The 26300-nt window shown below is 42.3% G+C and overlaps 1 protein-coding gene across 1 annotated transcript in view; it reads right to left on the minus strand.

Annotated features, from left to right (window-relative positions):
- SYNE2 (spectrin repeat containing nuclear envelope protein 2) overlaps window positions 1-26300 on the minus strand; it is a 159428-nt gene that overhangs the window by 31712 nt on the left and 101416 nt on the right. The window contains 17 exon segments of the mRNA XM_054515169.1: window positions 468-634; window positions 1566-1724; window positions 5891-6046; window positions 7971-8096; window positions 8815-9009; window positions 10390-10624; window positions 11892-11986; window positions 12715-12862; window positions 13283-13437; window positions 13939-14064; window positions 15511-15690; window positions 17629-17833; window positions 18290-18423; window positions 19588-19764; window positions 22165-22314; window positions 23675-23830; window positions 25026-25202. Coding sequence (XP_054371144.1) covers window positions 468-634; window positions 1566-1724; window positions 5891-6046; window positions 7971-8096; window positions 8815-9009; window positions 10390-10624; window positions 11892-11986; window positions 12715-12862; window positions 13283-13437; window positions 13939-14064; window positions 15511-15690; window positions 17629-17833; window positions 18290-18423; window positions 19588-19764; window positions 22165-22314; window positions 23675-23830; window positions 25026-25202 — 2741 coding nt within the window.

The raw sequence follows: 26300 nt of genomic DNA on the forward strand, positions 1-26300 counted from the left end.
ACTTGTGAATGTAAAAAAGGAACATTATCATGCAAATCTGTCTACAGAGACAAAATAGAGTCTATTCCTAAATTCTGTGCATTCAGACACAGAGTGAAAGAGAGGCTTGTGTTAAAATAGGAGGCTCTCCTAAAAAGCCCAAATGAACTACAATGCTGGCTTAAAATTAGGTTGCAATTCAGCACATGGAATGGAGAGATCACTTTGACTCTTCCTTTTACAAAGCTCCCATCATTAAAATTTTATTTCACATGAATTCTTACACCCTGCCCTCAACCATTAGATAAATTAAGACATTTGGTGTCATAATAAAGCAGTAAGTTACAAAAGAAAAGCATTCCCTTCAGCTTGACTCCCAGTAATAAATTCCAACTTAACTGGAAAGTCATGTCACTCTGTTTCTGATGCTCAAGGACACAAACCTCTGACTTTTATCTCACATAAAACATTGAAAATAATTTTCTTACCGTGCTCCAATGACATCAAAGAGGTGCTGCCAGCGATCATTGATTTTGTTCAGTTTATCATCTATTTCTGCAACTCGGCTCTTGTTGCTAGCCTTGATTAGCTGATCACCCATTTGTTTCAAGTGAAGCTTATTTTCACTGAACAGGTTTATTTCTTCCATGCAGTCCTGATAAACATACACAAACATTGCTTTAATTACAGGGCAAAACAAAACAATGATACCAAAACAAAAATATGTGTTTCTTTTCCCACGTGTGTGATGTGAAGTCAGGTTTGGCTGAGGTTTCTACATTAGCACATAGAGCTCTCACTAAAAACAAAAAGAAAACCTCAATGAAGAAGCCCTCTCACAATCTATGAAAAAGTAAGCAGCTTAAAGACTTGCAAGTGCCAGGAGTAAGTATTCCTAAGAATAGCTATTGAATGTTCCAATTTTATCTGTTGTTTTCCTGATTTAACATCATTTTTCAATGAAGCTACCTCAAAAGAACCCAAATCCAAGTTTAGGGTGGCTTTATTTTGCTGGCATTGTTATCCAGAGGAGATGTGGGATTAGATACAGAGACATTTTAGCCATGGGGGAAGAACAGCAGAACAATAATGGTTGATTTTCTTTAAAATCAAGTTAATACACAAATATTAGAATGCACTGACTACCATGGGGGAAGGGGAAGAATTAGGTTTTAATTTGGTTGTGGTAACTTCTTGTTTGCCTGGCATAAGACCTACCCCATCCTTCAATCTTTTCTTTGCCCTCTGCTCACCAGTTGTGTGGATGATGGAGGTGGTGAGAGCAGTGAGCTGCTCCCAGGACACCACTCTGAGCAGTGCTGGGTGTGCCCCAAAACCCCAACAGCCCAGACCCCATCACCACAGCTCACACTGACTAAATGCAGTCCAGAGCATTTCTGCTCTGCTTTAAGCTCCAAATCTGAGTATCAAGAAGAGCTAATGATAGAAAAGCTCATCTCACAAAAGCCTGTGTGTGTTGGTTTTACATCATGTATCACTTCCAAGAAGCCAGGAATGCATGAGGAATGGTGCCTCTCTAATGAGTTATCTGCCTGCAACTGAAGAAAAGTGGCATTACTACTTACCTTCTGCAGTTTGTCTATCATGTCTTCAATGCTAACATCTGCAGTCTGCAACACTTTGCTTTCCATTTGGACCAGCCAGGAGCACAGCTCCTTATTCTTCTCATTGAACACAATCCAGGCGTTGAGCCTGTCCTCGATCTCCTGCTTCCGCAGGGACACCTGTGGAAAAGCACACACAAGAAATTCTAGCAACAGCTTTTTCTGGAAGGAAACCAGCAATTATCAGCCTTCTAATTTCTAGTCTGCATTTGATCTTATTCCATTTTGCAGGAGCAGTTATCAAGTACCCTACCTTCCTTTCCAAAGCCATCAAGCAGATTGTTATTACATCTTATTTTGGATTGCAGGGCAAAAAGTTGACTAGCAAATACCAGATTCTCTCCCTCAGAAGAAAGAAACTAAGTGACAGCTTTATAAATAATGTGCTTATATAATAATTTAAATGTTACTCAGTGAAAACCTGAAAATGTCAAACACAGAAGGAATATAAAATACATAATTGCTACATACTGTTTAGTATGGCCCCACATATAACACAAGAGAAATAACACCTAGGTAAGTTCTTATTTTTCTGCCACCCTAAGAGAAACTTGGTAACTGCTGACTGCAATTATTTAATCTCTATAAAAGCCTCCCTGTTTTCTTTCCATTTGCCCAGCAGTAATTGGAGAACTTCCAAAAAATAAGCAGCAAGAATCTATCTTTTTCATTGAAAACTATGGATTTTTTTCCCCCATCAAAAATATATTTTCCAGGATGGATAAACAAATTGTCTAGACGTGCAATTAAGGTCTGAGACTGCCTGAAAAAGCAGAGTTACTATCATTGCTCCAATATCTCAGAAATAAGCAGGGTCACACTTCTAACTAGCTAATAGCACCTGTCTCTAGCCTAGGGCTCTTAAATATGTAATTATTTATTAACCTTGATGGATTCCTGTACCAGGATATATGGGACAAAGGAAGTGAAAAATGGTTCAAGCTCTACTGAAGCAAGAGATACAAGTAACCCCTCATTCTCACCAATAAATTTTGTCTAAAGACTGTGCACAACATTTTGTTTATCTTGGCTGTAAATGGTCACTCTAAATGTCTCCTTATGGCAGGAAATATTCCCTCTTCACATCTCACATGCACTTTATACAGCATATGACTCCTCAAATTTCCATTACTGATTCTTCTAGACTAATATCTAACACTATTTTGTACCCCAAAGTGAAGTTTAAATGTGTAGTGTGGAAGCAAGGCCAGCTCCATGTTAACACCAGGATCAAAGGAGAAGGCACCAAGCCATCTCCTACCACATTGCTTTTGTCCCTTAAATTCTGACTTGTTTTCCAGGAGGGGATGAAGAGCTGAAAGGGATTTCTGAATCCTTCATGACAATCTAAGCAAAGAGATGAGGATGAAAGCACTGTCTTGGGACACAGGGAAACAATCTCCCAAGTCCTCCAAAGGAAAAAGCCTGGAGATGCCAGGAACCTCAGGAAGTTTCTAAGAGTGTCTCTGCTCTGGGACACTCCCATGTACTCTCAGCCTCAGAGGTTTGGAGGGTGAACCCTTCATCCTTCCTTACCACTTGCAGCTTATCCCATGTGTGGAGATGAGTTTACCTGGTCAGTGGAAGAACAGACTCTGCCTGTCAGCAAAACAAGCTCTAAATGCTGATGTGATTCTGACTCCATGCTTGCCTGCCCAGAACGAGGCAAGGCAGGATTTTAACAGCAAGAAGCACATCTTAGCTGGCTAAGCCACACAGGCTGAGAGTAAAAAACAGGAACAAGCCAAAAAATCCCAGACAAGCTTCTAGGAACATGAACCCTTCAAGCCATTGCTTTGAGTACTTTCTCCTCTGCCCAGCTGCCCTGGTACCACCCCCATTTTGCACCCACCGTGTGAGCATCATGTGCATTCCAAAGGGAGGCTAAAATAACATCCCCAGAGATGCTGGCTGGGATGGATGGTTAAATCTGTGACCTACATGCACCTTGCAAGGGCAGCTCTGTAAATGCTAATCCCTTGAGTGCATCTGCTCCCTCTGCCCCTGTCCAGTTGAGCACAGGCATCTGGCTGCCCCAGGGCTGTGACAGCTGCAGCTCTTTCACCTCCCTGCATTTATTCTGCACACTTTGCTCCACACAATGCTTCTTGACTCTACTTTGTTATCCAAAATGAAGCAGTCATGCCAACAGGGAGCTGATAAAGTCTGCTCTCCTAGCCTGTGTCCAGCACTGAGCACCACTGTGGGCTCTCCTGAGGCTCATTAGGGCTGTGCAAACATTCAGAATCTCCCTCCCTACAGCACTCAAGAGATTCCTCCCACTACAGATTTTGTGTGCCTAACACAGTTACATTACTGTCACCTCTTTCCTGCCTCCAAGACAGACTGAACTCAACGTTGCTCCCTCAGGAAATTAAAATGGAAATTTTGAATAAAATCTGATCTTAAATTACTACAGGAAATTACTACTTGGATAGACTGTAGTGGAGCACATATAAAAAATTTTAATATTCAGGGCTATTCAACACAGTGGGGACAGCAGGCTTCAGTAGCTCACAAAAAGAATGAAAAACAACAAAGTTCTCTCATTTATAGGCTTAACTACAGATTTCCATTAGGAAAATGATTCAGGCATTTTAATTTTAAAAATAATGGCTTGTATTTCTCAGAAGGGGAGAGGATGTCTCTGGAATTATTTTCAGAGTTCAGAAAAAATAGCAGAGAAAACACTGGTTGTAGAACAGCTGTCCAGTTTAAGAAATTAAATTCTTCTTTCTCATTGCAATGCAAAAGAAAAATAATTCTTCCAATCAAACCAAATAACCATTTCATCACAACACAGTTTGTGAAATAAGCACAGCTGTTCATTACTCTGGCAACATCCCCACCAAGATTGCTTGACCTTTGCCTGTGGAAGGGTTAGAAACAAAATCCCAACTGGCTTCAATACTTCTTCACAAACTGTAAAATAAAAGCTATTTACTTGTCAAGTAAAGGGATGCAAGAGTTTGGCTTGCTGGTGTGTAGAGTCCCCCAGAGTGACTTAAGACCCTGAAGTATTTTACCTCTTCCAATCCAGTTAACAGGGCAAAGGAAACACACATTCAAACTGCAGAATAACCTAATGAATCGAGTCCATGTGACTTTGCTGTAAGTGTTCCCCAGCAATTTTACACAACACTAAATTAATTGTAATACAGCAACAAGCCACAAAGAATGCAAATGTTTCACGGCATTTTCCTGCTACAAAGAAGATAAGTCAGTTCTCAATGTGTTCAAACCCAAGGAGTTAGCATTTAAACACATTTAAGTTTCCTTTCTGCTGGCATTTTGTTTCAACTTCCCTCTTCCTTTCCCTGCTCCATGCCCTCGGGCAATTCCTGTGCTTATCCCTCCCTGCCTTTGGCAGTCAGGAACAAAGGCACCTATTCCAGAAAACAGCTGCATCTGGCTCTGTGCAGACACAGTCTTACACAGGGTTACACAGTCACTTCTTCCAAAGGGTTTGCAACAAAACCCTGGGCAGGATTTTGTTGTCCAGGACAAAAAGGGTGAACTCCGCCCCGGGCTGGCTGTGGGGGAGCAGCCCCATTCCCACCCAGAAGTGCCAGAGGGGCTGAGCCCAGGAGAAACCCAGCCCTGCCCCAGGAGAAACCCCAGTGCTGCCCCAGGAGAAACCTCAGTGCTGCCCCAGGAGAAACCCCAGTGCTGCCCCAGGAGAAACCCCAGTGCTGCCCCAGGAGAAACCCCAGCCTTGCCCCAGGAGAAACCCCAGCCTTGCCCCAGGAGAAACCCCAGCCCTTGCCCCAGAGAAACCCCAGAGAAACCCCCCAGACCCTTGCCCCAGGAGAAACCCCAGCCTTGCCCCAGGAGAAACCCCAGCCCAGCCCAGGAGAAACCCCAGTGCGGCCCAGAGAAACCCCAGTGCTGCCCCAGAGAAACCCCAGTGCTGCCCCACAGAAACCCCAGTGCTGCCCCAGAGAAACCCCAGTGCTGCCCCAGGAGAAACCCCAGTGCTGCCCCAGGAGAAACCCCAGCCTGCCCCAGGAGAAACCCCAGTGCTGCCCCAGGAGAAACCCCAGCCTTGCCCAGGAGAAACCCCAGTGCTGCCCAGAGAAACCCCAGTGCTGCCCCAGGAGAAACCCCAGCCCTCCCCAGGAGAAACCCCAGTGCTGCCCCAGGAGAAAACCCCAGTGCTGCCCAGAGAAACCCCAGTGCTGCCCCACAGAAACCCCAGTGCTGCCCCAGGAGAAACCCCAGTCCTGCCCCGCTCCCCCTTCCCTGCCGGCCCCAGGGAAACCAGCCCGGAGGAGGTGAACACTCACCCGCAAGCAGAGCTCTTCCCACTGCCTGTGCAAATGCTCCACTTGCTCCTTGAGCACCATCATGTCCTCGGTGAGGATGAGGTGTGCCAGCTCCGCCTTCATGGCCTGCAGCTCCTTCATGTCGTGGGCCCAGTCTGCCAGCGACTGCTCCAGCTCCTGCATGGAAACGCACCCGCACAAGCCTTGGCACTAAGCTCCTCGGCTTCCCAAACCTGCTGGCTAATCCCCTGCCTGGCCTGTGGGGGAGGAGAGCAGGGAATGTGCAGCCGTCTGTGTTGCCGGGGCTGGGCTGGCCAGGATCCCTGGGAGATCACTGGAACCCCACTGGAACCCCACTGGAGCCCATGGCAGTGCCCCACTGACCCACTGGTACCATCCCTGCGTCCCAAAGTGCTGGGATGCAGCCTGGCCCTGGCAGCTCCCCATGCTCCAGGGCAGCATCTGGGCTCTCACACCCAGGCCAGCACATGCCTGCTTGTTCAGGGTTTCCCCTATTTGTGTTATAATTGCTTTGGACAAGTTGTTTTCCACCTGCATTTGCTCCAGTTTCAGGTTATTTTTCTAAACACACAAAAAGATTTAAATCAGTTGCCTTCTCTAATGAATGATGTCATAGGGACTTCCTCAGATTTGTGAGGAACGTGGAGCTTTTAAACTGCTTGTTCACAGAAAACAGGCTCTTTTTTTTTTGCTTTGCTCCCTCAACTCCCCTTTCTCTTTATTGTAAGTTACACATTTTCCTTAACACTGTTAAAATTGTCACCTAAAAGGCAGAGGTACCACTGCATGCAGCTGGGGAATATGACAGTCTACACACACAAGGTCCTAGGTCCCATTTTGCAAAAAAGCTGCTGGGAAGGGTAATTGGCTCATCCAACAAAAAAAAAAAAACCCAAACTTCTTAGAGAGAATCCAGTTTGTCTCATTTTGAAGGGGAAAAAAACTGTGTGTCTTTGTGTCAGAAGTGTGCTGGGTCTAAACCCTGTGAGGATTTTCACAGGTCTTGGATCCAGCTTCAACACTAGAGGAAAACATCAAAGAAACCTGACTCTAAAATTTACCTGAGATCACAGTACTCCTATAGATGTGCACATTTGCATTTATGTTTCCTAACAAGGGGCAAATCCAGAGCAATTACAGAGTTAACTATGGCATTTCATGGGACTTTGCTAGCCTCCTGTAAGGTCCAGGGCTGAAAGACAAATAGCTTTATTCCAGATAGAAGTGCACAGCAGGAAGAGCATGCCATGCCATTTTAGTCCTTTATTGTACTACAACACCTACTAGCAGCACTTGCACTGGCACTGTCTGACCCTGCTGCCTCTGCAGCTGAATTTCTCTTGCTGGGATAAGAGGCAGAAGCTGTGTGCTTCCATCTCCCAGATTAGTCAGGGCTACAGCAAGGCTGCTGCTGTGGGAAAGGCAGCCAGCACTCATAAAGAAGATTTCAGACAGCTGATAATGAGTTCAAAGCCTTGGCTTGTTAATAAGCTTATTTGTTCCCACTACATAGGTCAACAATTCACTTCATAAAAGGATGATGAAAGACTGACCACTCCAGACAAAATGTCTCCTATTCCTTGGAAATGCTTTTCTTGCCATTTAATTTTCATGGTGCACTATGGGCTGCAAGGAATTTTGCCACTCCCTTACTCTTAATTTTCTTCTCTTTAATTATTCCCACATCCTGCAGGTATGTATGGTGCTTTGCAGAACTACAAGGTCTCTTGCCTGAGGAGCTCCATGTGCAAAATGGATTGGGAAACAAAAAGGGAGATTCAGTCATGGCATAACAGCCAATTGAGCTGAGAGAAGGGAGCTTTTTCCCTTTTATTTGAGAAACTACTTATTTTATAAATTCAGACTGTAAAGGGAGCAGAAGCAGGAAAAGAAATTCCAAACCCTACTACTACTCAATCTTCTTGATCAGCTGGACTTTGGAGATGGGCAGCAATCAGGATGATATGAAGAAGAGAAATTCAGTGTCACTGAAGAGGAAGTAAGAGGGAAAACTGATTTTACAGGGATGAGGTGTTGTGCAAAGACTACATAAATTTAAATACAATATAGCTGTTCATACCTTAATTTGTTCCTTGGCTTTGTGGAGCTCTTCATGTTCAACATGGAGTGGATCTTTTACTTTCTCCTTTAGCTCTTGCAGTCTGCTTTCCAGTTCCTTGGTTTGCTTTTCAAAGCGGTCATAAGTCTGCTCAGGGAGACCCAAAGAAATACAAAAGGTGAGGATATTTTATCAAAACATATGAACCACATGAATATGTTACAAAATAGCATCTTCAACCTATTGAAATAATCTATCTTGTGCTCTGGTTTTTTGAATTTTCTTTTTTGATACATAGTGCCACCCACAAGATTTTGGTGCTTGGATTTACAGAACTTCAAGCCTTTCTTATTTAAGCCTTGCCTCAGAGAGCATTTCTGCTCACATGGTTTTGTTCAACCCAAGAGGCTTTAAGCATGTTTTTTGGACTGTATCAGTGACAGTATTCAATTTTAAGACATACCTAATGTTCTACCTAGCCATGAAAGCAAATTCATTGCTGTAAGGAAATAAATATGACCAGCCCTTCTATTTATATGCTGAACAACATGAGGAGGAACAAGTCATGTTGACTCTAAGCTAAATTTTAGCTTTACAGCCCAAAGCAGGAGTGAGCTCCAGGCCATGGGGAGCTTCAGAACAATCAGAGCAGAAACATCCATTGTAGCAACATATGGAATCCAACTCAATTTCCTTTGGAGAATCAGGGGACCACAGTTTGAACATTCCCCAAGCCCTGATGACACATGACAGCACTTCCCTCAGAGTACCCCTGCAGCGAGCAGCAGCTCAGCCTGGAGATGGTGGGACAGGGAAGCTCCTGAGACCCAAGGCCAGAGCAGCAGGTGGGGAGGGCATCACCTACCTGTAGGGTGCCACTGAACTGCATCTTCTTCTTCTCCAGCAGGGCCTGGGTTTTCCCCCAGCACTGCTGTAGCTGGCTGAGCTCCTCCTGGAGGGCAGCGCTGGTGTTGGGATCGGAGACAGCGCGCAGCTTCTCCCCGACGTCGATGACCAAGGTGTACATCGCTTGCCACCTCTGAAGGATCACTGCCTTACTCTTGAAAAGGAAAAAAAAGCTGTTCTTAGGAAGTTCCAGAAGTGCTTTCTTGGTATTTCACTTGGGAAGATGACTCAGAAGGTACAGCTTTGTTCACAGTTGTGAAAGATGAATCAATAGATCTCCTATGTGCTTCTTTGATTTCAGAAAAATCGTGTTTTCTCTGATATTTTGATTTATAAAACTCCACAAAAGCTTTCCCCAGACCAAATCTATAGTGCCAGACCAAAAGTGTAGCAGTCAAAAAAAGATGGAAATTCAGTTGTGTGAGTTATTCAGAACAAAAAATACAAACTAAGTTCTGTGACCACCTCTAACATCAACATCTTAGGCTCATTTCTTCAGAGATAACAGCCCTGTTAGTTGTGATGCACTCCAAGTGAAGTAAGCCATCAATAATAATTTGCCCACAACAAACTGATCCCTAACACAAGGAGGTATAATCAGAGTTTCTTTATGTAGAACAGCAGCAGGAGGAAAAGGGCAATTTAGAGTAGGAGGGAGAAGAGTTTCTGGCTTTTCTCACTAATAAAAAAAGCATGAGCAATAAGTTGTAAAATCTACTGAAAATCACCTTTACACAGCAGGTACAGATGAAATAAAAAGGGCAAGCACCAAATGGAATACTGGTAATGTGTTAATCCATCAACACTAGATGTGTGGGAACACAATATAAATCTTGGACTGTGCAAATAGCATTCAATAGTCTGATTTTAAAGGTTTTAGATTGCCTTATGCAACCATCAAGTTCACTGCTTGTTTCTACCTTCCTATAAAACAAAGAGATCCACAGTTAAATGCAAAACCAAAACATCCAAAATTAACAAAGGAAAATCTTTTTTTCCACTGCATGTAAAATGCAGAACCCACTGTTCTGAAGAACTGCTCATAAGGTTTGTATATCTTGGAGTGAAGAGATTCCTTTGCTTTTTCTTTGTTTCTGGCCTCTCCTGCCCATCCTTGCACACACAGGATCTGTATGGCCTGTCTTGCCACATAAGTACCTTTCTTCAGGCAAAATAAAAGTCCTGAATTCAGCAGTCATGTCAGTAAGGTGTACACAGACCTAGAGCTTACCTGCTAACTAGTGTGTCTGTCTCATCTGGCACCCTGAATTGCCATTTTCATATCCATAAGATTTTTAAAGCATGCAAGGCTACTAAATGGCTGTGCTGATCAAGAAGTTTCTGAGTATAATGAGCCTTTTGCAATGTCACTGCTTTCTTACCTGTGCTCAGCTTTAAGGAAAAAGTATCACCAATCATTTCTCTTCCAAGAAGGTGTGTGATTTTAAAGCTTTTTGCCTGACTGGACAGAAGCTGTTTCAGTCTGAGGGAAAAAGCCCACGTATTTTAGAGTTATGAGAAATAAACACAGTACCTTGAAATCATGAATTACATTTCTAAGCTGGTAAAGGCTGTAACAGTCCTGGCTCTTCACAGCTGCAAGGAAGCTGTTTGTGTCATCAAGGAATCTGCTGAGGCTCTGCAGGGAACTCCTGAAGAGCTGCCACTGGCTCACGAGTCCATCAATGTCCTTCTTCCTCTGCTGAACCATCCGGATAACATTCTGCCACTGCTCTTTCAGCAGTGTCAGCTTGGAAATAAACTCTGTCCTGAAAATTACAAGGGCTGAGTGTTAATTTATTTTGATCTCAAGGCTGCATATTACAGTAATTGCGATGGAGCTCCATTTGCAAAGTTGTTTTTTAATTATAATACCCAGCAATCCAAGGAAGCTCTTTGTAGCCCTAAGTTCAGCCCTGCTCCCTGTATTCCACCTTTTAAGCAACCCAAACAACTTTTTACATGATACAAAAGAGGGTAAGGCAAGTCAATCTTGCAATTGTGGTATAGCAACATACATAATACAGCAATCAGACACAATATGCACTGAACACTTCTCTGGAGAACAAAAAGGTCAATCCAAGTGAGACAAGGTCGCTGATTACACTGCAAAATTGATCTGCACAATGGAAAATTGTGTAGTTATTGAACCCATTTAAGCAGTTATTTTGTCCTCTTCTTCAACATGGTCAGATGATCCAGCAGATCTGGCTGGTTGTTTAAGGCAACCCCATCTATCAATTCTGCTTCTCTGCAGGAGGCCATTGTCCCTGATTTACACTCTCACACAAACCCCTGCCTTTGTATGGTAGTTCCAAACACAAAATCCAGCAACTCAGCTTAGTATAGCCCTACCTTCCCTGGCAGCTTTAAGCCAAGCTATGGATTCCATACTGGCATTTCTGAGGGGAGCACACACACTGTCCTGCCAAGTCTCTGGAAGCAGCAGGATCTGGCAGGGAGGGAAATGTGTTCACCCCAAACACCTGAGGCAGCTGAACTCCTGCTCACAAACATTACCTGCTGTTTCTCATGCTACATTGATTAAGAGAAAGGTGTAAGATCATACTGATAAAAAACAGGTAAACAGGTTTGGGGTTTCATGGCCAGTGACTCAATGCCTGCCATGTGTGCCAGGAGCAATGTGGACAGTCCACACCTCTGCACTCTGAGAAGCAGAGAGCTCCAGGAAGAGGGAGAGCATCCCTCACATGCAGCATCCTCATTATGCTCTGTGGGCAGGCAGCTTCTCAACCACAGGCACAGAACAAAAGACTCCTCTTCAGGAGCAATTATTTTTGCTTTCAGCCCAGCCTGTTACTATCCCAAATGCAGTCTGGCCAGGTCATCTGCGTTTCTTTCTCACTGCACCTTCTCATGCTTTTGCAAAATGTGACAGGTGATCATTCAAAGAGTGAACCCAGCTAAGAATTTGGATTTATGTCCTCATAAGAGCAAAGATTCAATACCAATTCCAAGGAATACAGCATATTCACTAAATAACCAAGATCTTAAGGAGAAAACCAAATAAAGTACCTTTTCTCTGCTTCTCCAGATTCCAAGGAGAGTAGAACTTTTTCTATGATAGAATTAAATGTTTGCTGATTTATGGAAATCTCAGTTTCCAGCATCTGAAAATACCAAGGGAACAAGTTTTAACCATGCGGTGAACAACCTTTGCTATGAAAGCTGCTTCTGCTCCTCTAGAGTGACAGCATTTATTTAATTGTAAAAGCTGAAAACTATTCTTTTCATTTGCTAATGTCAAATGCATCCTAAGAATCCACAGTTTTTGGGTACCAGGAGGAATTTGCACATATGTGATAGTGGAGCCCACCATGAGCTGGATGATACAGATCTGAAACCCAAAGTTTTTTGACTGTTTCTCTGTAACAAATAGCAACTGTCTGGAAAAATGCCTGAGAAAACAGATTTTTCACTAAAATCTAACAACTGGTCAAACCAGAAATATGCTGTGAAAACACTATTTTAAATGCATTTCTTCCAGAAACTGTTAAGATTGCTGCTAGGTCTCCAGCAAACTATCCAGTTAGCTGCCACAGGCTCCAGTGTTCTGGGACAGGCAGACAAATACTCCTCAGGGTTGGAGAAATTTAAGACTTCCATGACACAGCACTTGAAGATGCACTCCTAAAGGTCTGATCCTTGCAAAAAGGGATCTGGCCCTTTGGAAAAGGATTTTCACGTTTCAGAGTTTTTACCCTAATAGGCGTTTCAAGAGTGAAATGCTCTGTAAAATCCTGCCCAGATCTGATTTCAAAAGGCACAGCATTTTCTAGTGATTTCCCCCTGCCTTCATCATTCAAGATGGTGCTTCCATTTTTAGACTTAGCTTTACCTCATATACTCTCTGTTGCTCTTGCAGTTCTTCAAACTGTCCTGGAATATCTGTTTTTAAGGCTTCTTTCATTTTTTCTAGGAATTTCATCCACTTTTCACATTTCTGGAAGAATTTCTTCTCATCATTTTGGGTTTCCTCAAGCATACTGTAAAACAAAATGAATAACCAGAAACTTCTGTTGGTGGATGTTTTTTCAGGGTATGTTTACAGGTGCTCTAATGTGGTGATTAATAAAATTATTATATATTTATTTTGAAATTTATTTTGAAATTTATTTTAAATATTTTAAAATTTATTTTAAAATTAACATATGGGGGGTTTCACTTGGCACTTTGCTCCATTCCTTCCCTACAAACATCCAGGTTTTTGCTTTAAGTGACTTGGAATACAAATAGCAACTGAAAAATCAAGTAAACTGCAAGGGCAGAATTCCACCTGGCAAGCCCCTGAGAAAGCTGAGAACAGATTGCAAGATGTTCTGTGCTTTAACTTGGTTTTCACTTCAATCACAGAAAAGGGAATTGTTACTAGTCTTTTTTTTTTTTTTTTTGTTTGCATTTCAGACCTGCAACATTCCAGAGCAGCTGCTGTTTTCTGACTCCACTGTCGAGTCAGGCTCTGCATTTTCTTCAGGGTGAAGTCACTGAGTGGCAGCTTTATGCTTGCTTCATTCAAACTCTCTATGCTTGGAGAAAGTGCAGCAAGCTCCAGTGTCTGATTCTGGAAGTAAGGAAAAAATAAATTATTGCAGAAAAGTACTGCCTTTCTTTCATGTAAAAGAAGTATAGAAGCTTATTCTTCACAACTTGAAAGCACCCAACATTTCTGTGTTAACTTCAAAAAATACAGGGGAATAAAAAGTAATAACTTTTTTACATAAGGCTCACTTTTCCAACAGTACTGAACAGATACTCAAGACCTGGAACCTGCACATTTACCTCATACCCTACATTGAGGGAAACAGGGCAGCTCCAGAGCAAAGCTGGGGAAAAAGATCTCTAATCAACCCCAAATCTGGTGATTTTCCTCCCTTCCATGCAGGCATTTGGCCTGAAATGCAGATCTAGAGTTTCTAAACTTTAATCATTGCTTTTTGTGTTTTGGCTGAACTATAGTTACTCTGATTGAAGTGCTGCAACTGTGACATTCAGGACACAAAGGGCACTTTGAAGTGGGCAAGAGCTGAGTAATATCTTTTTGTATTTGGGAATGCAAACATACCATGAGCAATTCTGAGTTGTCTCCTTCCTCTAGACAGAGGCTATCAAAGGTGTCTGTGCAATTCTTGACACGACCCTCCAGTGTTTCCAGGCAGTTGTTGAAATCCTCCAGTTGTAAAAGATTGAACTGGGGTGAATATTGAAAATTTACATTAGTTACTACTTATTACTCTTATTCAGTAGACAAAAAGGAGCAATAAGCAATATTTTAGGAAAACAAACAGTTATTAAACCTAAATTCTAATGTATTTATAACTCTCTATTGAACTTTTTTCCATTTTTCAATGGGACAAGGGGAAAATTTAACCCAAAGCAGAGAGCAAGAAACAGAATCTCCAAATTCTGAGACAGCTGTAACGATATGAAAGGAATAGGGGTTTCTGTGATACCTTTTGTAACTTTGTGCTATTTAACTTATTGTGAAAGTCAAAACTCAGCTTATCAGAGGGGGGGAAACTTGTGAAAATGAGCTTCCTTTGAGGTACTCACAAGTCTTGCACAACCAAAGCTGTGCAGCTTACATGAGCTCTCTGGAGAAATCAGTAGGGCTGGATTTCAACTTTCCTTTAGCAGAACAGCACTGGGAAAAGTTTTTATTTCTTTCCAGAATTAAACTCCACATCTCTGACAGCACTTACACAACAGTTTTTTAAGGGATGAATGCAAAACTGGTGTGTGGAGAGAGATTGCTGTGGTAATACCACAGGGTTAAACCAGAGAAAATGACTAGCCAGAAATGCATTTTTTCATGCAGTGAGAAGTTCACAGGGAATATGAGAAACCTGTTATCTTTACAAAGATTTCTGGCTTCCAGCCATTAACTGTGCTGGTAGATGGAGTCATAAATAGAGCTGGCTTCAAATATCTTGATGAATTTGGATTTACTTTAAAACAGAACAATTCATTGGAACCAGACTTTTTCCATAGGAACAGACTAATTCTGTATCAGTAAATGTCCAGCAGTACATTTGCTTGGAAGCTTTCTCAGGAATATCTGTGAAGAGGAGAAGTGAATCCTCCACTACTCTGAGCAGAGCTCCTGGATCCAGGTCTCTCCCCACTTGGCCTGAACAGGAATGTGAATCTGGTCCTCAGAATTACATCAAATGGTCACAGTTCTCTGTTTGGTTTTAGGTTCACTACATGAACTCTTCCCAAGGAAAACTGAAGCCCATGATTTTTTTTCAAGGCAGAGCTGAGAAAGTTCACAGCTTACTTCAATGTTCAAAAAAATAAAAATACATTTCCTAATCATTAATCATCTGAGGGTCCTGGGGTAACAGGCCCAGTGACAGAGGCTGTTAGAGCAACACAAGCAGGTGAGGGTGAAATCCTTCACCTGTCCCTCTGGCTTCATGTATTATTTCTTCAGATAGTTTATCATCCTGTTGAGTTTTAATGAATTGAAATTTCAATTTTTAATGAAATTTCAATTCAAGAACTATAGTGAGTTTTAATGAATTGAAATTTCAGTTCAAGAACTATAGTGCTCTAATGAGGAATGTGGCTCACACAGGACTCTAGGGAAGTTACCCCACACTAACAGCTAATTTAATATTAAAAAAATAAATACCTGAAGTTCATCCAACTTCCTCTGCAGCATCTTTTCCAAATAGGTTGCTCTCTGGAATGGCTGCAGCTTCTCCATCAGAATGGCCTCAGCAGCTGTCCCAGCCTGCTGTTTTATCCTGTCAGCCTGCAAATAAATCTGGGCTCGGCATCCTGCAAGGTTTTGAAGGCCGTGCTGTAAATTCTGATGAGAGAAGGGGAAAGGGAAAAAAAAGTCAGTAAATGAATCAGATCATCATTCATGTGCCACTTTCATTTGGCATCTTTTGTTGCTGTAACTAAACTCTTTTTGTTGAGCCCATCTGGGAGCCAAGCTCAGCTGTGGTGAAAGCTTCAGTCTTTTACTTGGAGGATAATGGGAATTGCATCCTTTGAGTGCAGTGCTGGGAAAGGCACAGTTCAAAGTTCAATGGACCACCAGTGACTTCAGGCAGTGGGATACTGCTGCTCCAGAGGAAATCTGGGAGGGAAACTGGGGTATCCCTCTCTACAAGATGTGTGTACACTAGAAGATGGAGGAACTGGCCCATGCTGCAGATGAGGAATGCTATTTAGATACAGCCATACCAGTACTTTGGATCCCTCAGTGACTGAGGACTATGGGTTTGGCTCAATTTGTTCCCCTTTATTAAGAAAGATGCTATAAAATTATACTCTAAAGGCAGTACAAGAACAAAGGGAGTGATTTTAGATTCATTCAATGTACTTGATTTTTTTCTTTTTTTTTGACAAGTGAAATTTACTTTTAGCCATGAAACCCCCTGAAATTTGCCACTATGTATTATCTTTTCTGAGAATGATGAGCAAAGTCTTCTGATGAATAGCAAAGAACATTTCCCTAAAAAGCAAAATGATCCTTGCTCCCTGACCCCTTTATTTGAAAGGATCATATTATAAAATACCACTCCACCCATTTAATAAAGAACCCATTTTAATTTCTTCTTCTCTATATAAGAATTTATTTTTCAGTTTTTGTGGCGGCAAAAATCCATAAAACCATAATTTTTCCTAATATATAGAGAGGAAAAGATTAAAGGGATTAAAATAAAATTTTGTTGTGCACATGTATATTCAAATACACATAACTCATATGCCATTTCATTGATCCCCATTCTTTTAACTCACCACTAAATAAAAAACCCCAATAAATTCCATGTGTTCTACCCACACACACTGCAGACAGGGTCTGCAGTGCTAATGGCATTCAGGTGGTCATGCCTTGCTTAGTAGGTGTAGCACTCTTCCCAAAAATTTCCAGAAAATGCAATTCCTTTTTGCTGACATATTGGTGAATTTCTGTCACAGCCATTAGTATATCAGAAAAAAGTAAAAACATTTTGGTCTAGGCTTTGCTGCTGTCAGTTTTTTTTTCTGACAAAGAAAGATACAGGAGTTCTTTTCCCTGTAATGTAAAGTTTCTTATTCAAGGCCACATGCAAAATGGAATACTCTGCACTTCTTCCAATTCATGGCTAGAGATTCATAAAGCACAATGAATCACTGCTCTGTCCTGACATAAGGATTATTATATTTCTTTATCATAGTCTGAAGAAGCCAAGAATGTCAGAACCTAATGACAGCTTTGCTGCCTGATAGAGTCCAATGTGCTGTGTGGTTTCAGCATCAGATCTCATTTGCCCGAAGTCAAAAGCATTTAGAGTAATCTAACTAGCTCAGGAATCTGAGAACTCATCACACCAGACCAAAACACAGCACCAAATCCAATTAAAAACAATTTGAAGGCTGTGGAAGAGTTCAGGATGATGATGTGCTCAGGAAAACTGCTCTTTTTTCCCTCAGCTATTGTTCTTGTAGATATTACTCCTCCTCCCCATAAGGTAAATAATTTTTCTTTCAGTGATTCCTTCCAACACAGGCCTGATCTTTTGTGTAGAGCAGGAAGTGGCAGAGATGGAATATGACTCCCTTCTGCTCTTTTCTCACCATACACTAGCTCTGGTTTAGTCTCTGGTCAAAGTGCTTAAAGAAAATACAAAGGTGCCTGTTCATGGAAGAAACCCACAGATTTTATCTTTTCCACTGACTGGATTGCTGGTATTCTTTTGCCTTGTTTCTCAAAAATAAATCTTGGTTTGTACTCAGCAGCAGAAACTTCATGTACCTTCATCTCCTGTATCCTCTGCTCCAGGGTTTCTATGGAGTTCTCCTCAGGCAGGTGAGCATCCAAGAGCTGAGCACACTGCTGGCTGTACTGCTGTAACTTGGCTGCTGTCTCAGAGCACAGAGCCTCAAAGGGCTCCCAGAGCTGCAGAGCTGCCTGTGCTGCCCGCAGCTGATCTGTGATGTCTTCACTTACTGAGTTCCACCTGCCAAAATACCAAAAGATTAAGAGTGTTTTCCCAGTAGGTTCTCCTGCAGAATGTGATTTGGCATAGGATTCCTGAGGGAGCTGCTTTGCATCCAAACCCATGTTCCTGAAAGCCACAGTTTGTGCTGTGGGACCCATCACATGAAAAGCATGCAGGTAAAAGGCACAAGAAGTTCCCCATCCCTGGAAGTGTTCAAGGATGGATGGGGCTTGGAGAAACCTGGTCTGGTGGAAGGTGTCCCTTTTCATGGCAGGGGGGTTGAAACTGGATGATCTTTAAGGTCCTTTCCAACCCAAACCCAGTAGAGTCTGTGACTCTACTCCTCACAGAGATGCCCTTAGACAGGTGAGATGCATTAGTATAGATTTGAAAATCTGACAGATGTTGAGTCCTGCCTCAAAAACTTGGGTTTTTTTGAATTCTAATAACTGGGGTCTGATTTTGCAGGCTTACCTAGTGTGTGCCTCCATGCACTTCTGGTCAATAATCTCTGCAAAGGAGGGAGAACAGCTCTTCTTCAGGTTACTGGCAGCAGCCTGGAGCTTGGCCCAACTTTCTTCACTGCTCTCTGATTCATCTTGAAGAGCCTGCAGAATGGATTATTGCAATTAATTGTGGGGGATAAATGACCTAAGTGTAACTTCCCCTATAGATTAGTAAGGATAGGGCAGCAATAATGCCATACTTCTGCAGCACAGATTAAAATGTTTGCAGAAAATGTAACACCAATTCCTAAAAATCAGGAAGCTAAGAGAGGTGAAATAGGAAAAAAATAATTCAGGAGACCTGTTTTGAACTGAGATAATTTATTGGCTGTTAAAGAAAAAGCTCATTTAGCAAACCCACACCTCTGAACTGAATAAATTCATTTGCTAGAAACCAAAAGTGCTTTTATTTTAAGCCACTGTTTCTCCTGGCAGTAAAGTTGGCTTGATATCTCCTGCCCTCAGCTGCAAGCTCCCTCTCCTGATATAACCATTACAGCATATTTGTGAACTGCTCCAGGTTAAAAGTAAACATGATTGAAGGAAGGAGGTGAGAAGGTGCCCAGTTCCATTTATTTATAACATGAGCCCAGGTGAGGGTGGGAAGCACTTGTGCAGGGTTTACTGCCAAGAGTCCCATACCCAGCACTCACAGCCTCAGTCTGTCCTGCACCACTTCTGATACAACTCCATAAAACCCAATTCAGGCCTTGTTTACAGGAAAAGAGGGAGTGCTTGCACAGCCTTTCAACACTCATTTAGAGCCAGGAAAGGGGATTTTAGCCAGAGCTGTGAAATGCCCAGACCCAGGGCCAGCCTAACAGCCTAATCCAGATGCTCCACTTGGACTCTGCAACAGCCAAGCACAGCAGCAGGAGGATCCAGAGCATTTATGTCTGGCATTCTGACTCATTCAGAGGCTGTGCAGGAGACTCCAGCTCTCTGGAGGGTGACAGAATAGTTGGACTGGTGCTGGAGCAAGCAGAAATGCCAGGCTCAGCATCAATACAAGGTGCAAGGGAGGAAAAGACTTGCTGGGCATTTTTCTTGAACCTTGTACCTCCAACTGCACTCAAGCTGAACTTATGCACTACATAAAATAAGAAGTCTAAGTGCCTCTGGAGATAAAAAAATAGCAATATTGCACTAACTTCAGTGTCATTATAGGAAAGAAAAAGTTGCTCAGATAATTTTTTCAGTCTTTTTTTCAATGGAGTTTGTTTGCCTAAAGGGAAAGAAGAAAGTACAGAAATAAGACAACTTTACCTGGAGAGTTTTGACCTGTTTTTTCAAAGCTTCCAATGAAGCTTCTTCTTCAGAAGGTTTGCACTGGTCTATGCAGTACAAATATCTTGTTGTCATCAAGCTGACTTCTGCATAAATCTCATCATATGCTCTCCACTGCTCCAGTATTGACTCCATTGAGACCTTCAGCTGTGCAACCTGCAGACAAACCATTTTTGTTAATATTTCTTGGGTAGTCCTGACATATAAATCACCTTTAAATTGACTTAGAAATCTAAACTCAATGCTCAATCCATGACAATCCACAAGAATTTGCCAAGTTGGAGTATTTTACTATACTTTTTGTAAGGAATTATGCAGGCTTCAAAAACCATATCTAGAGTGAAGCATAAGAATTTGCTAGAAATCAAAATTTCACTGGAGGTCAAGGTGGCACTATTCTGTCAGAACGCCCCAGGAAGTACTGAAATAATGAACTGCTTATTTCTTCCTGCCAAAATCAACCTGAAGTGAGAGGAAGTTGAAAGCCTTCATCTTCTTAGGAAGCAGATAGTTTGATCCAGAGATCAAGCTTCCTTTCAAGGACAATTTGAACAGAAATTGGTTTGCATAGAAGAAGCCACTGCTGCAATACTCTGAGAGTTGTCATCCCTCTTATGCCATTGTGCTCTAATAATGCAGGCCCACCTGGACCCCAGGCTGGCAAGTTCAGGATTTTCATACAAAATTAAATGACTGATATTCCCTTTATTTTCTGTCCCTTTCATTGATGATGGATATCCCCTTTATTTTCTGTCTCTTTCATTATTACAGTTGTCTAATCTACAAGGGGCAGGCATGGCTTCCATTTGCCAGAAGCTCCTAGACACTGCCAACACAAAACCACAATCCTCCTTCCATCATTGTTATCCTTCTTTTTCAGGGAAGTACATAAGGCATGTCCTGGGTTAGACAGAACATTCACCTAGTTCAATACCTGTTTTGAGTCATGCTTGGAGAAAAGCATAAACACCAGGCAGACATACAACCACATCTCCGTGAGACCTGACAAAAGCCAGATGTCAGATTTTGGTTCTGACTATGCAGGCACAAAATGGAAGATGAAAAAATGTTCATGCCGTAGTTCACCCTAAATACACTGCATAGATAATTTTCCCTAATACACTGCATAGATAATTTTTACTCCTGGTACCCGAGTTTCAGGCACATACAGGCTGGTGGATTAATCATCCCTATTCTCTTTTGAATCATGGTACAAGTGGGAGGAATCTCTAATTGCTTTTTGTAGCCTATAGCTAATTACTGCCCACACAAGGAAGATGGAAAGGCATCATTCCCAAGAAATGTCTCAGGGCCCCAGACTCACAGGCTTGAGCTCAACCCACGGACAATTTAATCAAGGTATTCCATCTCCTTAGCCCTGTATTAGAAATCTCTGCCTGGCTCTGATGTGAGCAGTCACCCGTGGGAAGGAACCTGCACTTGCTCTTTCACTGCACACACAGAGAGCTCGGCCCCAAGAACACCTGCAGTTTGCAACTTCGGTACTTTAGTCACAAAATCCCCAAAATTGACATGACCCACAGTGACTGTAAGAAGAGAAAAAGCACCAGGCTGTCTGTCAATCCTTGCAATTTCTACCCCCAGCTATACATCAGAAGGAAAAGCTTTCATCATGTACATAAACATAAATTTTCCTGCTTTCTTGGTAAGAAACAGTCACATCCTTTCTGCTGAAACCTAAACCAAGAAGCAGCAGATCAATACTGGATCAACATCTCCTGTGGAAGAGTTCAAGCAAAAGGGCTCAGCTTTCACAAAGTTCTGAGGGAAAAAAGCAAGGAATCTGTAATAAAAAGTAAAAGCAATCTTAACTAGAAACACTACTACTCCATCATGTATAATTCTCTACAGTATGTGGTTATTTATTATCACAGATTCAAATCTTTAAATGTGTTCGTTATTATCTCTCCTGCACCTATGAATTACATCCACATTAAAAAAATGATCAGCTCCAATTATAAAGATATTGTGACTATAAATACAAACTGCTGGGGAGTCAGTTTGCATGGGAAACCCATCTGCCAAGCTCTCCTTGAAGCAACTGGAAACTACACAGGATTTGATGATGGCAAAAGCCACCCTGGTGTGTGGATGAAAGAGTAACTGGGAGGTGGAAAAGCTGCAGTGAGAACACGGGCCAGAGTAGGCAGCTTCCACCAGTTGCACTACAAGAGAGAAAGAACAGAGTATGAAAGAGAAGGAGATGCAGTAAGAAAGTTTAAGGTTTCTATTTGCAGCTTGACAGAAAAATAGTAGAGCTCTTTCTTTATTTTCTTAAGCTGCAAATGGGGATCTGTTCCTCCTCCTCTTGTACCCAAACTGCTTCAAAATCAGACCAATTTTTCTCTCTCAATTTTGGAAATACATTAATTTACCTTACAGTAAAGACTTAAAATGGAATTCTTAGGAAGGTAAAGTGTAAGGAATACTTTGCATCTTTTTTGTACCAGCTCCTGCCATCCCATGAAGAAGATTAATGACATTGGTGGTCAGAACATGCAGTGCAGGAAACCTGAACACAAGCAAGGCTTTTACCTGGTTTACAATGCTGTCCTTCATTTCACACAGCTCAGCTATCCTCAGAGACTGAGCTTCTGGGGTTTGTTCTGCACTACCATTCGAAGCCAAACTCTGTTTGAGCTCATCAAGAGTTTTGGATTTAGCTGTGAGTTGATTTTCTAGCTCCTAATAATGGAAAAAAGAAGATAAGCAAGATCTTTTAATGAGATCATAAAAAAGAAACTTCTGTGTGAGGAGCCTAGGTAAACATTCCTACTTTAAAATCAATTTTGTGTAATTCTTCAGTCATGCAAAGGTAAGACAGGAACTGGTTTTGCAATGAGCGAGTCCCTGACATCCTAACAACTTCTGCAAAGTTATTTTCAGTTTGTCCCTTCCCTCAGAGGGACCTCCATGGCAGAAATTCCACTGAAATAACCTCCAGTGAAATCAAGTGAGAACAATCTCCAATGTATGGAGATACCTGGGACTCCTTCCCCAGCACAACCAGCAAGATTATGAGAGACTAGATATGCTGGGGAAAGTTCAGCAGGGAGCTCTTTACAATGTGAGGAACTATCCATACCCACAATGGGCCACAACATTTTCCTATAATGCTACACTTAAAGCTATGACTTTTTTTCACTTCTCACTCGTTGTCCCCAAAACATTTTTGAATTTGGACCTCATTTTTATTGACCAAATGAATTTTAATGAAACATTTTAGCCACCTGTATCCTAGCAGTGTGTGTTGCTCTGAGCAGGAGAGTGTTTAGACCAAGCTACCCTTGTGCCTTTCTTTTATTCTGGCCCCTCCACACATTTCAGAGATGCAAGTAACTCAGTGTGTAACAGAGCACTCCAGACAATAAAAGCAGCCTACTACAAGAGAGAGATGTAACCATGACAATGAAAGAACAAATATTCCGTGTTAAAAAATAGAGAGGAAACACTGTACTGAATGAAAACAGCAGACTGTCAGAGTAACAGGAACCAGTTATTAGCTGGCTGCCACCTGTATTAATTTTGAGGGATTTGATGCCTAGAAAAACATAACAAAGGACACTCAGATCCTTGAGGCTGCTGCAGAGAGACTACACTACAGTCTAGGGCAGAAGTAGAGAGGGTTGCTATTTGTCCAAATGGGACTGAGTAGTTTCCATGACACTTCCATCACAGAGCTCTTCAAACTAATGGAATTCATAATTTCTGCCATGGCTGTGCTGAACTGAGAACTACTTCTATTGGAAGTATCTCAGAATTCAATATTGCTGCACAATACTCCAAATACCATAAAGCAACAGCAGATGCATCTTCAATTGGTGGAAAAAAAACACAGAATAGCCACTCACATTAAAAATGGTTCTGGCTCTTTATCACCCAAATGCAACATGGTTTAATTAAAATGACACTGGAGAATTCTTCTGGGAAATGGCAACTTCCTTCACATTTCTTTCTGTTAAAATCTGTGCAGTTCCTTAGTCTGGATTCAGCAAGGTGGGCTAAATAGGGCTTTTATAGTAACACCACTCATGTCATGCTTTACCTTGCAATCATCTAAGGTGTTCTGTGCAGAGATCAGACTTGCTGGGGTCTGTAAGGATCTCAGTCGGTCACTCTGAGCTTCCAGCCAGCTGTGCAGAGTCTGGGCTTTGTTCTCATTCTCAGTAATATCCTCCAAAATGTGTTCCAGGTCTTGTATCTGAAAGTTATGGAAATGTTTTAACTTACTTAAACCTCCAAGTGGGCAGAAACAGGGCTTTGCCTTCCATGACAAAATTAGACATTACAAAGTCCATACTGAAAATTCTCTTTAGAGAAAATACTTTGAAAGAAAAACCTAAAATGTTTTGCAGGCTCTTTAGCATCTGACCTTTTCTTTTGGAAGAAACAAGGCAGTGTGTGCTCTGGAGCTGGGAGACCTGACAAGTTGGGGGACCCTGGGCTATGTGGACACATTCCTATGGAGTCTGAAAAATCTCATTCTCACTAAAACCCACCAACAAAGCTACTAATAAGAAAGGGACCTCAAGTTTCCTATCTTCAGTCTTGGCCCTGAAGATCCATTAAATCCTAGAACTGAATTTCATGAATATAGTAGAGAAGATAACCTTTTCCCCAACAAAACTGAAATTTCATCATGGGAATTTTCAATTGTACGGGAAATAGAATTTCCACTTAAAAATGTTTCTGGAAGACTTTCTGAACTAAAAAACATTGGCAAGTTTTCATCTGACCAGGAGTCTTTGTGTCTGGATTCAGAACAGCCAGCTTCCCCCAAAGCTGTATAAATTGAGACACAGAGATGAAAGAGAAATGTATTGGTAGAGGGATTCATTCCAGCAGCCTCATGGTTGCATTTTGGGATTCTAAGCTCCCCCACGTCTTTTCCACATCATGAGTCACGCCAGCTTTTCTGGGCATTGAGGCACATATGCAGCAGCATCTAATTCTGGATGCATGGATTATTTCTAGCCTCACTAGAATAGAATAATTCTGAGGCACTTCCTGAAACAGATTTTCTCCAGAGAAACAAGACTATGTGCTGATAGGAAAATTCTGCATGTATACTGACTCCATCAGCTGCTGACCTTCAAAGCACTGCATTGAGAAAACATATTTAACTACTGCAGGAGGAGGACACTGACAGAGGAACCCATTTCCAGACCAGGAGGGCTGGAGCAGGGCTGGGAATCCCTGCTGTGCCTTGTCCAGGGGGTTCATATGTCTCCATCTGAACGTAGCTGTCAACACCACTTACTTAATAATCACTGTTTGCACAAATCCATCTGCTACAACAGGAAAACTGCTGGTAGCCTGACATATCCCTAATACAGAGCAGTGACACAGGCAAAACCAGAGCTGTAAGAGAGAAAGCCATGGGAACTCAATCCAACCTTTCTGTTGAGGGCTGCCTGCAGGCGGTGCCACCGCAGGTTCATCTCACCCAGGCACTCCGCAAACTCTGTCCTTTCGTAGCGCTTGCTCTCCACGTCACAGGTGCTCATCTGCAGCAGGGACTGGTTAACAAAATCTACCATCCACTGCTTAAAGTTCATTTCCATCATGTATTCCTGCAGGGGAAAAAAGAGAAAGAACAAAAATATAAACCAATCAGTTCTGTGGTTTTAATCAGAGTGGTTCCAATGATGCTTCAAGGTGTGGGAGTGGGTCGTGGATGGCTTTGTTTGAATCATGACCTGAAAGAGACTTGTCTGTAGGAATAATCCTCAAATTTTACCATTCTGTATTTGTGTAGCTGTTTCCATCCACTGAAATTTCTGCAGAAAATCTCTATCATTACGTGGTTAGTTCAAAGTAAAAACAGGCTAGAGATGGAGCAGGGAATAAAACCCAGGGGTACCAGACCCTGTACTTAATCCACTGGACAAAACCATCACACTGCCATGGGCCCAGATTAGGCCAAGACCAAGGCTTTCTCACACTCCTGCAACTCACAGGAAAATGAAGTATGAGATTCTACTCTTTTTAACAAAACATCTGGTATCAGAATAAAATATCAGAATATCTGGGAGGAAAAAGTGTCCTCCAGCATCAGCATCTCCTGCGCAGAGAGCGAAGTGAGAAACTACATGCAAAGTGAAAACATAAGGGAATGTCTTTTTATTTCAGAGGGTACTAGAAGAGAGCAGGAAAGGGCTCCGTATTTATCCAGTAGTGCTCAGAAAAGTCACCAGGGAATACCACAGTAGCCACAGCTGCTTCCCTCTAGGAATTTGTGACCATCATCCCAGCTTTCTCCTCAGCACACACAACCCCACCTTGCTGACAAGTGCAAAAGATACACCTACAAACCCACCTCTAAATATCCAAAGTGTTAAGAACAGCACCTCACCTACATGTCCCAACTGCCAACTCCAACTGATAGAGACCAAAATGTTATCTACGTGCTATACCAAGGCACTTGGAAAGAAATGTTTGCATTGGCACTTGCCTTACAAGCAGCACCAAAGCGGCTGCAGCTGCAGACTGAGAATTGTCAGCCTGTCTGAGCCCAGAGAAGGGGCAGAGGTAAACAGGGCTCTGTGGGGATTCATGCCCTGAGGCTGGGCTCCCTGGCATCCCTGGAGTACACAGCATGAGTCCTCCCTGTGGCTGGAGCAATCAGCCTCTGACACTCATGATCTGACATCTGAACAGTGCCAAGAGTC

The sequence above is a fragment of the Molothrus ater genome, chromosome 6 (genome assembly GCF_012460135.2).
Source record: "Molothrus ater isolate BHLD 08-10-18 breed brown headed cowbird chromosome 6, BPBGC_Mater_1.1, whole genome shotgun sequence".
In the NCBI taxonomy this organism is placed as follows: Eukaryota; Metazoa; Chordata; class Aves; order Passeriformes; family Icteridae; genus Molothrus; species Molothrus ater.